The 11,998-nt window shown below is 41.3% G+C and overlaps 2 protein-coding genes and 1 non-coding gene across 4 annotated transcripts in view; 1 reads left to right on the top strand and 2 right to left on the bottom strand.

Annotated features, from left to right (window-relative positions):
- Positions 1 to 7,561, bottom strand: part of rab7a (RAB7a, member RAS oncogene family) — an 11,055-nt gene extending 3,494 nt beyond the window's left edge. Inside the window, exons 1-3 of one of the 2 annotated variants that reach the window (XM_010779420.1) lie at positions 7,539 to 7,561; positions 2,723 to 2,785; positions 2,445 to 2,571 (exon numbers count right to left, since the gene is read on the bottom strand). In XM_010779420.1, the coding sequence (XP_010777722.1) occupies positions 2,445 to 2,571; positions 2,723 to 2,775 (180 nt within the window). In that variant the 5' untranslated portion in view covers positions 2,776 to 2,785; positions 7,539 to 7,561. Of the gene's footprint in view, positions 1 to 2,444; positions 2,572 to 2,722; positions 2,786 to 4,525; positions 4,862 to 7,538 lie in introns of those variants that run through there. The other variant, XM_010779419.1, reaches the window with a different exon arrangement.
- trnaf-gaa (transfer RNA phenylalanine (anticodon GAA)) lies at positions 7,162 to 7,234 on the bottom strand. The gene has a single exon. It is a non-coding gene; the product is annotated as a tRNA-Phe (tRNA).
- Positions 7,562 to 7,623: 62 nt separating the features above from the next.
- Positions 7,624 to 11,998, top strand: part of rpn1 (ribophorin I) — a 5,388-nt gene continuing 1,013 nt past the window's right edge. The window contains exons 1-9 of the mRNA XM_010779423.1: positions 7,624 to 7,981; positions 8,654 to 8,718; positions 9,178 to 9,484; positions 9,568 to 9,777; positions 9,883 to 10,075; positions 10,173 to 10,272; positions 10,357 to 10,495; positions 11,394 to 11,513; positions 11,670 to 11,915. Of these exons, the coding sequence (XP_010777725.1) occupies positions 7,739 to 7,981; positions 8,654 to 8,718; positions 9,178 to 9,484; positions 9,568 to 9,777; positions 9,883 to 10,075; positions 10,173 to 10,272; positions 10,357 to 10,495; positions 11,394 to 11,513; positions 11,670 to 11,915 (1,623 nt within the window). The 5' untranslated portion in view covers positions 7,624 to 7,738. The remainder of the gene's footprint in view (positions 7,982 to 8,653; positions 8,719 to 9,177; positions 9,485 to 9,567; positions 9,778 to 9,882; positions 10,076 to 10,172; positions 10,273 to 10,356; positions 10,496 to 11,393; positions 11,514 to 11,669; positions 11,916 to 11,998) is intronic.

The raw sequence follows: 11,998 nt of genomic DNA on the forward strand, positions 1-11,998 counted from the left end.
TACTAACTTATCCACACACCACGACAGAAAGTAAAACTGTGTGTCCTTTTTACAATATTATTTGTATCCGTATGAAAAACATACCCAATTTTACCTATATAGTAGGTGAAGCAAGTAAATAGCAAAGGTCAAGGGTGTTGTTATATGTATTTCTTTTACGGTATAAACCTGTCAAGCTTACCACTAATTAGTACTAATTATGTAAAAATTCGACACTAATTAGACTAATTTGTTTACCAAATTAGCAAACTGTCGGGATTAAAATTTACTCACTGAGAAAGAGAACAATCAGTTCCTTAAGTTACATACTACCAACCAGGACGAAAGGGACAAGGCAAAACATCATTTTACAATCGGATGTAAATTTATTTTTATGATTAATATCATACACTTTCGGAAAATTTTTACTAACGTGTATTATTAAGGGGTGGTCTCCGACACCTCGTGAATATGTAAATAACGCGAAAAGGTGAGTTAAAGGGTCACTGCCAAAAGGAGACAACTTTAGGCTGGTCGACACTTTCCACCACCGCCCCGAAAATATGCGCTCACACTTTGCGTGGAAGGTGGATCAGACGAGCGCACATAGGAGGGAAAGCAAGGAGGGTGTGGGAGGGAGGAAGGGGAGGAGGCTGAGGAGGCACCCACGTAAAAGTTCGATTAACCCTGAAGAAAGTTTTTACCGCACCAGAATTCTATGTCTAAAAGGCCAGTTCAGGGGCCCTCTCCCCTTCCCTCTCATGCTCCTCCCCATAACCCTACTCGATAACAAAAAAAAAAAAAATTCATTTAATCTTTCCATAAAAGGTAAAACCTCATTAAATCACTGTTATGAGGACCAATCCTGAGAACCGTCAACTCCAATGCCGGCAGGTGTGCCGCCGCACGCAACTCGAAGTTTGGGAAGAAGGGTAGAGTGAAACTTTACCCCACGCAGTGCGAAGACGGGCTGGACGTAACACCAGACAGCGAAGCCGCAAAACCAGGCGAAGGTTTGTCAACTTTTTTCTTTTTTTTCAAAAGGCCCCCTAAAAAAACCCTTTCCGGGAAGGTTGGCCTTTCGGCCACCTGGTAGTTTAAAAGGTCTTAATTCATTTCGTGTTGATTTCTATCAATGGGGGAGTACTTCAGGAAAGTCAACGGGCGGGGGGCTAGTGGAGTGTGAACGTTGTGATCAGCTGTTTTAGCGCAGTTCTCCAGTGAAGGGGGGGGGAGTCTCCCTCCGCAGCCGGTTGGCGTAGTTTTGGCACAATTCCGTTGTACAGACCGACGTTAACAGCAGCCCTGTCTGTGCACACGGAGACCGACTCTGTCGTCCGGAGATCTAACCGCCTTCTGGAAAAGCTTCACAGGTACGTCGGTACGCAAATGCACTTTGTGACACAAGTGACGGTACGCATTTCAGATTGCGCACATAACCTGCGTACCAGTTATGTGCACCCCTGTACTACAGCAAAAGTATTCTCCGTCGGGACTTCCTGCAACAACAACACGCCGTTATCTTGATTCTGATTGGCCAGAAGACATTATCAAAGATGTTCTATTGAGAAGACGATCACTACGTGACAAAAGTTTTCAAAACCGTTTCTGGTCTTCGGTATTTCCAGACAAGTGGCTACTGAAATCAATCTTACTAACTGCTGTCTGTGCAATTCTCGGCGCGAGTTGGCAGACTTTATTTTGCTTACTTTAACATCATTTTTCATGATGGGGCTAAGCCATTTCTTGGTATGGGTGTAGCCTACCCCAGCCATACCCTGGCGCTGCCAGTGGTGGGATGTATGGGGCGGGCCATTCTGCACATGCGTTAGATGCGTTAAATATTTTAACGCAATTAATTCAAAAAATTTATTAGCGCCGTTAACGCGATAATTTTGACAGCATTCATTTAAATAAATATTTAACAACAAATGGGCCGGTTCTGAGGGGTTATTCAGTAAAGCCCTACAGCTGTGCACATGTCATCATTAACAGACGTCGTTTAAAAGTGACGTTTGAGTGAACGAGGACGTCCCAATTAATACCTGAGGACTCCTCTGTCCTCGTGTCTCCTCCTCGTGTCTCTCGCTCGCATCTTGGAGGTGGAGCTAAGACGCAAGGAAGGGACGCGAGTGAGGGAAAGGAGGAGTCGAGGAGGGGTATTGGGATGAGGCTATTTACATTATAGATTCTTTGGATTTATTTCTCTGGATTTAACTAAATACGACTGTTACAAAATGATTGTGGTAATGAAAATACACAAAAAGTTGAAGCCTTGTGGTTTCTTTTAACTATTCATTAAATGCTTTTGACAGTTGTAGAACGAAATACTGCCTTTACTCTGGTACACATTAAAACCCTTGGCAGACCATTGTTGCATTTAGTGCTGGTTTAAGACATGTACATTGTGTTTCAATGAAAGATAGGTTAGCATGGCCTTTTTGTGAAGGTGATTTTCAAAGTACCTGCATTGTGACGAGTCTGTCATCCACCATGACTTCTTTCGTCAGGAAATCAGCGCCTATTGTGGCTTTGTACTGGTTACTGAACTTCTTATTCACATACTGGTTCATCAACGAGGTCTTCCCAACTCTAGGAGGAAACAAATAAATCACAGGACAACATTCAGAGACTGTGATGAAGCCACTGAGGTGCATTGATTCATGGTGCACACAAAATCATTATAGGAATAGATTAAATCCCCTAATGAAGTGCTTCGATGCTAAGGCTCAACGACACTCACCCGGAGTCTCCGAGGATGATGACTTTGAGTAGAACTTTCTTCCTTGACGTCATTGTGCCACAGCTGTAAAAAAAAAAAAAAAAGTAGAGAAGATGGGAGAATAAAAGTCTTCTAGTAAAAGCAGGGCAACATTGGAAGTGCTCAAACAAGACGGATACAGCGATGCCTGAGTGATGACTCTTTAGTTATGGGCCAACAGCTTTGACTGAAAGATGATAACATGTGTGTGATCTCCAAATAAATGTCAAAGAAATGGGCCTGTTCTAGGAATGAAACCAACTGCAGTCACTCCTACAGTCCAGTTTCCTTTACTTCACAAAGAAAAATACAGCAATTGGTGTAAAACAATAAGCTGCAACACAATGTAGCAAGAGGCTCTAAATACAGGCTCTCAAAACAATTCATAAAACGCACAATTCACTATATTTGTTTTTTTTACCCACAGTTATTTGAACAATGCCGTGCTCAGGATGTTGATGAAATAAACTATTTTGAGCACAAACGCTAGCTGTAATTATTAATACTGTAAAGTGTAGATTTGGTGTTATATATTTTCACAAACCATTCAATGGATTAAAACAAAAAAGTATAATCTTTCCCCAAGATTAAATGTGCAGCTTTTTAAAAAGCATACATAGAAGAAAAAAAAACATCAAAACCACATTCACTCGAAACACACTGAATGAAGCCATGGATCTTATCATCACATGTCAATACTGAATTGCTTCATGAGGACTTCCCAACTGAGACCTGTTATTGTCAAACCAGATGAGCAGGTGTTGATGCAATCTTCTTTCCCCGATTGACTCATCTTTATTTCCAAGATCCTTTAAATTCATCCTAACTAAATGTGCTAGTGAGTTTTTACAAGACAAGCAGAAATGTGTCTTCTTACATTAAAAAGATATAAACCATATTTCTGATAACTAATGATATTCAGAGGTACTGGTTGTATTTGCAATAAATCTCTTTTATGTGTCTGCTCAAGACATCACCAAGCCTTTCTGATTTTGACTGAGTGTGCTGCATTGTAATAATAAACCACCTCGTACAGCTGTATGAGCAAAGTCCAAACTGTATTACCGATGGGCTTTAAATCATAATTCCCTTCTGTTAGACCCTGGAGAAAGCATTATGGAAGAAAAAAACATTAATAGGGTTTCTCTACACAACACTCAACCACTAATGTGTATCAAAACGCAGCGCCTTGAATCCACATCAGTGCTATTATGAGGCAAAGCTAGCATAGAGCTATCGCTGCGGTCGGCTCATAATCTGCACCCCATGACACTGTGTCAGGGACTGGTCACATGGTTTTAAAACACAGGACTAACGGAACCATGACTTGGCAAGCATGATTAGCACAGCAAATGCTGTAGTTTAAGACAAAACACACCGGTGTAATCCATAGGTATGATCAGTCAATATATACACTTTTCTGGTAGTATATATTTCTAGTTAATAAACAGACTTCATATTTTAAATTGTAACCATTAAAACATCAAACATACATGTTGGAGATCAAATTCCAGATAGCTAGTTAAGCATAGAAGAACGTTATGAAACATGGCTAGGTGAATAGTATTGTTATTAAATAAAGACAATTTACAAATCAACTAAATACTAATTTTCATAACGTGTCAGCGAACAATTACCACATCGGTGACACTTCTTGATTTAAGCTAACGTTTAGTGAGCTAAGCAAGGATTTGACCAAATGTGAAACTAAGTTGACGACAGCTATATCGTTATTGTGTATATTGTTAGTAAAAAAAACAAGTACGACAGACAACTCAAACCAACCTGGGCGATGATCCTGCGGTAGAAAAGATCAAAAGTGGGACTTTTCTTCTGCCTCAGTTGGGAGCGCTAGCTAGGCTAACTAACAGGCTAACAGATCCTGTAAACCGTCAGAAAACAACACTTTTTAGCGCATCAACAGCTCAATATTCTCCGATAGCTAGCCTCGCAGCTAAGCCTGCTTATCAAAATCGACACTGCCACTGCCGATATATCCCTCCCTTCGTGTAACAGAAGCGATTTGGTACAATGTTCGGTTTCGTTCCCGTTGATGCTTTGCTTTCCCCTGTCAAGCTAACCGTGCTAGCTGCTAGCTGAGCTCTGCTCACTTCCTCCAAAACAAGCTCTGTCGGGATGGCTGACGTCACGCCATGGACACGCCTTGTTGCACAGGACAAGTCAACAACACTTGACTCAAGCATTCAACGGTTTTATCTCATAATAATAATAATATTAATTATAATATATTATTATTTATATAGTGCTTTTCCTGGTGCTCAAATCGGTTAGCACCGTAGCTACAGTGAAGGTATGGCAATTACAATCCCATCACATAAGACATAAAACAATAAAAATAGTGCAAAAAGAAACAGAATAGAAGTAAAATAATGCAAGAGAATGTTGCAAGTGACCAATGTGCAAGTAATGCAGGAGAGGTGAACTAAATACATGTAAAATAGAATCAGATGAGCTAAAAAAACAACATCTGTACTCTATCAATATTAATTATTATTTAATGAGTCATTGTTTATGTATTGATATCGTTTTTTTATTTAATCATTGTATTTTTAATTGTCATTATAATTCTTTGAATAGCATTTATGTACTCTGTACTCTGTCACCCACACACGCCATCTAGGCGAACCACCAACCCTCTGCTTGTTAGGCATCCATTTACCCCTTCAGCCAAAGACACCAGTAGCCTACATATTATTCCAGTCAAATTTTACAGGATTGGCATCTACCTTTATTAGGGTTACAAGGCGACACAAAGATATTGTTAAAGAACATTTGTTTGAACTCATCTCCAGTAGTAACCATCAATTTTTCACATCTGTTCCGGAAAACATTTAGAAAAAACTGACCCCCACATTGGTATCCATTTACTCCTTGTGCCAGTTACACCCAGATGTATTTTATACATACACCCAGATGTATTTCATCAAAATGTTACAGACTGGGCTCATTCGTATATTAAGGGTAGAATGGGACTACCTGAATATGTCCGTTAGAAAAAACTGGAATTAAGCATAAATATCTTTCTACCTTTTTCCGTTTTTTACACCACAATTAAAAACGTTTTTACAAGAGTTTCCGAGAGCTGTTATTCTCTAAAGAACTTGCAAGAGTTCCTCCCCGGCAGCTCGGTGAGGTAAAATAACAAAACAATAGAGCATGCTCGGAGTTGAACCCTCAGGTTGGCAGACATCCATTTACACACACAAGCCACACACATATTGCATTAACATCTTACTATTACCTTACATTATAACATTATCTTCAATTAAAAGCTTCTACCTTCGAGCTTTATAACCTGTCCAATGGTATTTTACCTTTTAAGTAAATATCCGTTACAATGCAAAACATTTCTTTCATGACATTTTAACGATGGTACACTTTGAGATGAGGAGGAGAGAACTTGTCAGAGGAGATATTGTAAAAACATTTGTTGAAACTCATCACAGGAAGGGACAGTCCAATTTCTTATATCTGTTCAGAAAACACAAGGCTGCCTACCAGGGCATCTGGAGTCAGGTTTCTTTAATATGTCCTTTAAAAACAATGGAGCCTCGGTACCTTTCCAACTTTACCAAACTTCAGGTTTTTTTCCCATTAAAACAAAACCTCCATTCAAACAACAAAACGGTTATCTCGATTGGGACAGTCAGGCTATGACTTCATTATTTCTGAACAACAAGCAGTTATCATGTTGCTTTATCCTAGTGTGTATTGTGCTGCTTGTTAAATGTGTGCGTTATCTCACCGCTATAGTGGAGAAGAGCTTCAAAATCAAAAATCTCAAACCTGTTAGAAATCCCATCCTGTTACTGAGTTTTAGGCATAGGTTTTAGGTAGTAGCAAAACCTTTAGCAACACCATTGTTGACGCTAATAAACATTTATATCTGGCTGTTGAGGGGCTCTGAAGAGAAGTGTACTTCTTGCGCCAAATACATCAATATAAATAAATCGAAGTTTATTTTATCAGCCCGATATCACAAATTGTACTTTTGTCTCAGGGGGCCTTAAGGTTTATACAGAACATGAATATGCTGGAAATTCCCGGTGCTGAAAGCTTTTGAAATAGTTATTGAAGAGAGAAGAGTCATGGGTTTCTCCTTACATTGTCTATACAACTTGACACAAAGCTCCCAAATAAAAGGGGGACTGGTCCGAAGAAGTGAAATAAAATATTATAGCAACTCAAAGATATTGTTAAAGACACGTGCACAACTTCAAGAGCAACATTTGTTATAAATGTTGCCGTATCCAATGCTACCAAGCAGAACAATATTGTGTGAAACACGCAGTTTATTTCCACATTTATTTATTCCCGTATTTATTTATGTATCCCTGTATTTATGTATTCATACTTGTGTCATGTTCCATCCTCCACACAGAGACTAAAAGTCAGATGCCTGCCGAAACCAGGGATCGAACCAGGGACCTTTAGATCTTCAGTCTAACGCTCTCCCAACTGAGCTATTTCGGCTTCATGTGTGGCCAAGTGGTGTGGTCAAACTAGTCAAACACAATGTGTCATAAACAAACCATATAAAAACACAAAACCCCATTCGGTGAAACGCAACGAAATTCGGTGTTTTTGATTTGTTGATAGTAAACTGGACCGCTGTCATCAATAGGCAAAGTAACTAACATTAATATTTCAGTTGGAATGGTATGACAGTAGAACATGACAACAATGAGAGGTAAACCTTTTATGTTGTCGTCTTAAAAAGCAAGTTTTGGTTTTATCGGTTTTATCCATAGATTTGTATCTTAAAAACGTTGTTTACCTGTTAGATTTCACAATCGGGTCCGACGCAGGGCGCTTTGTGAACGTGCAGCACGCACCGTGACGTCATGACGTTGGTCCGAATGTAGCGTCATCCTTTCTGATGTAGAGCGGCACGGCGGCCTTTCTTTGCTGCTCTACATATCCCTCCGTCTCTGTCTGCAATTATTCCCGGTATTTCAGTTCTGAATTTCTCCAAACATGGCTCGAAAGACGCCGGTTCTCGCAGCGTGCCTGCTGCTGCTTCTGGCCGCTGTGGGCTCGGAGGTTTCTGCTGACGGGTTGGTTTACGAGGACGTGAAAAGAACCGTGGACCTGAGCACTCATCTGGCTAAGATCACGGCGGAGATCGTGCTGTCCAACCAGGGACCCTCCGCCGCTCATAACTTCATATTAGGGATAGAGGCTGAACTAGTCCCGAACCTGGCTTACATCGGAGCTTCGGTGAGCCTAAAACACTAGTGAATCTTAAGCAACGCTAACACCTCCGGCTGTAACCGGCTAGCTAGCTTTAGCATGTTAGCAACCTCATAGTAGGCTATTAAATGCTTGCCTGTGCAAAGTCTTGCTGCTCTCAAATTATGCATTTTCTTCTCATTTGGCTGCAGCAATACTGTAAATAGCAAGCTAGCATATTTTACAATGTGCATGCATGCAATCACAGCTACTAGCTAACATCAGACTTGTGTGATTCAGTGAGGGGAGTCACGTTATAGGAAGTCAGTTAGCTACTATTTCAGCATGTACGATTATATTGATTAGTGCAGACTTTGGGGATCAGATCATTTGCAGTGCGACATAATGTAAAAAACGGCTCAATTTATATTAGATTAATTCATTTTTTGAATGACTAGGGATGTTAACTTCCGCAGGCTGCACGCTCTGTCAGTGGCTGAGCGACACGTATGAGCTGGGCAGATCGCTTCCGTGTGTGACTGTGCAGGCCAGCCCCCTTTCATGATGTATTAAACTGTATCAATGCTCTGTTTGAGACGATTAACTCACATTGTACATTTATTTTAAAGTAACGAATTCCAATATTGATTGCTCAGAAATGTGTTTCGCTTGAAAGTGTTTTTTAAATAATGTATGCTCAAACCACCATGTTTCCTACAGGTAAAGGGTGATGAGGAGGATGATGGCACACTTGAACTCCAACAGACAACAATTCAGGGCCAAAGGTAAGAGAGTGGATTCTTACATTGTCTAAATAGATTCTGAGAACAGCCAGTAACAACATATAAGACACTGTTTTCAAACAGTTCCTCGCTCCAGCATTCAGAAACTCCAAACACAAAAAAAGACACAGATTAATTCATTCCAGTGACTTTTTATTTAAAAAAACAAACAAATATTTGCAATTTATAAGACAAATAATTTGTCATTTTGGCAGCATTTTTCTATGTATAATGTAAATCAATAAAACTCCATATCCCAAAAATAAATTCCTTAAAACAAGATTGCCTTTTTTAGTTCCTGAGAGGCTGATCTAAGATAGATAGAAAAATACATAGATATTTTATTCATCCTAAATGAAAATTATTTTGTGACAGCAGCAATAATCCACCAGCAGCAGAATTTAAATTATTATGCAAATGTTCTTACCCATGCTCCTCTCTGTCTCATCCTTTTCCACACAGTGGGGCTTTCTACAAAGTGCAGCTGCCCTCCAGTCTGGCAGCGGGGGCTCAGCTGAAAGCAAAGTTGGAGATGACCTTCAGCCACGTCCTGCAGCCCTTCCCCTCTCAGATCACCCAGGCCGAGCGCCAGCTGGTGGTCTTCCAAGGGAACCACTACATGTACTCCCCTTACCCCATCCGCAGCCAGACCACACGCGTCCGCCTGGCCTCCAAAACTGTGGAGTCCTACTCCAAGCTGGGTAACCCGAGTAAGAACGATGAGATCATCGAGTACGGACCTTTCCGCGACGTGGCTCCGTTCAGCGAGGTACAGCTCGGAACCACATTCGACAAACTTCCGGTGAAACTGTGAGAAAGTTTGCTGAAATGTTCTGTGTTTTGTGTGTTCAGGATACATTGAAGATCCATTACGAGAACAACTCGCCCTTCCTCACCATCAGCAACATCGTCCGCACCATCGAGGTCTCTCACTGGGGTAACATCGCTGTGGAGGAGACCATCAACCTGAGGCACACAGGGGCCGTCCTGAAGGGGCCCTTCTCACGCTACGACTATCAGCGCCAATCAGACAGCGGCATCTCATCTGTCAAATCCTTTAAGGTATTAAACGTTAACTGCATCCACTTCCCATGTTTTTACTGTCACGGTGATGATGATGATGATGATGATGATGATGATGATGACTGTATACTTTCTCCTCAACAGACTATCCTCCCTGCATCGGCCCAGGACGTCTACTACAGAGACGAGATTGGAAACATCTCTACCTCCCATCTGCAGGTTCTGGATGACTCTGTGGAGGTGGAGGTCCGGCCTCGCTTCCCCTTGTTCGGCGGCTGGAAGACCCACTACATGATTGGCTACAATCTGCCCAGCTACGAGTACCTCTACACCCTGGGTGGGTTGACTTATGATAACCCCAAGAGGAGTTTAACACTGAAAAGGGGAATATCCCAGGGTGTGCTGCTTATGTCTCGAATGCTTTTCTGTTTCAGGTGACCAGTATTCTCTGAAGATGAGACTAGTTGACCATGTGTATGATGACCAGGTGATTGACTTCCTCACCGTGAAAATCATCCTCCCAGAGGGGGCCAGGTTAGTGTTTGAAAGCAAATCCACAGCATGTTTAGTACAAATCTCTGCAGTATGTGAAGCTGATTTCTGGCATTTTCCTTACAGAAACATCCAAATGGATACACCCTACAAAATTGATCGCAAGCCAAACCAGCTGCATTATACATATCTGGATACCTTTGGCCGACCAGTGCTGGTGGCCAGCAAGAGCAACCTGGTGGAGCATCACATCCAGGACGTTATGGTAAGAAGAACCGTAGGAAATGATGGGGATTGTGCATTCTATATTGTATGCATATTCATCATTTATCGGCAGATTTGCAGAAGATTGCTTTGACTAAAGTTAGCTACTATATCATTATTTACAAGATTACATGCAGAACAGAACTGTAGGTCTTTTTTAGTTCTACAAAGGAATACAAAACTGACACACTAAATATTTTAAGGTAATTGTGAAATACTTCAAATTGAAATGATTTCACAACTCGAGACACTTCCCTCCTCTGCCACTTCCTGGCAAGAAATATCTTCTAATCAGCCGAGTTCACGTGTAAGAGTAGTATAAACTTGGGTGAGTTAACACGGGAACAAATGTTTTTACATCAGTCCTTCCAGATTTGAGGAGGTGGGTGAATCTCTCAGCAAAATGATGAAGGTTGCTTTGTGAAACAAGACTTGGGACAGCTTCTAAGAAAAGGCAAAGGACCAGTATGACTTGTTTGTGGTTTCTAATGATTATCACAGTCTTCAGTGGCTGCTTTGTGCTGTAACTGTTATGAGTATTTGTGTGGCTATACTGCACTTTCATAACACATTTTTCACAGAACTGCATCCTCAAAGGGTACAGTTAGAAAAAAGTGTTCAATTACAAATGTGTTACAGAAAATAGCATCCAATTCCATTTTTGGAAAGTCATTCATTGTTTTTGTCTACTAACTAATCAAAATAATGATTTTAGCATTAGATATTGGGTTATATAGCTCTCCTTTCAGGGCAGCCCCATGATTTACAGCTTAATACACCGACCATTGACCCTCATTTTACCTCATCTCACTACTATAACTATCTAGCAAAATACATTTTGATGTACTCTGTGAAAGTGTACTCTAACCTAGTTTAAAACTGTCTCTTGTGATTTTCAGGTTCATTATAACTTCAACAGGATCTTGATGCTTCAGGAGCCTCTCCTGGTTGTAGGAGCCTTCTACATCCTCTTCTTCACTGTCATCATATATGTCCGCCTGGACTTCGCCATCACAAAGGTACAGCAGCGTTTACGTCTCTTTTAGAAAGGAAGCCTGGTTTCTGCTGGCCTCATTTGAACCCTGATACCCTCCTCCTTTTGGCAGATATTCTGCATAATTCTGTCTACACTTATTGCCATCATAGTTTGAAATGTGTGTTGCTTGTTTGTCCAGGACCCTGCGGCTGAGGTGCGTATGAAGGTGGCCTCCATCACAGAGCAGGTTCTGACTCTGGTCAACAAGCGTCTGGGTCTGTACCGCCACATGGACGAGGTGGTGAACCGCTATAAGCAATCTCGAGACACGGGGGCGCTAAATAGCGGGCGGAAAACCCTGGAGGCGGACCACCGCAACCTGACCAATGAGATCAGCTCCCTGCAGGCCCGCCTCAAAGCCGAGGGATCTGACTTGGCCGATAAGGTGGGTGACGTGTAATGAAAGCACAGATAAGTGAAATAATTTGAAAGTCATTACAAAGACGCTAATGTTCCCCCCCCCCCCCC

Source organism: Notothenia coriiceps, unplaced genomic scaffold (assembly GCF_000735185.1).
Source record: "Notothenia coriiceps isolate Sejong01 unplaced genomic scaffold, NC01 NC01_scaffold00020194, whole genome shotgun sequence".
Taxonomy (NCBI): domain Eukaryota; kingdom Metazoa; phylum Chordata; class Actinopteri; order Perciformes; family Nototheniidae; genus Notothenia; species Notothenia coriiceps.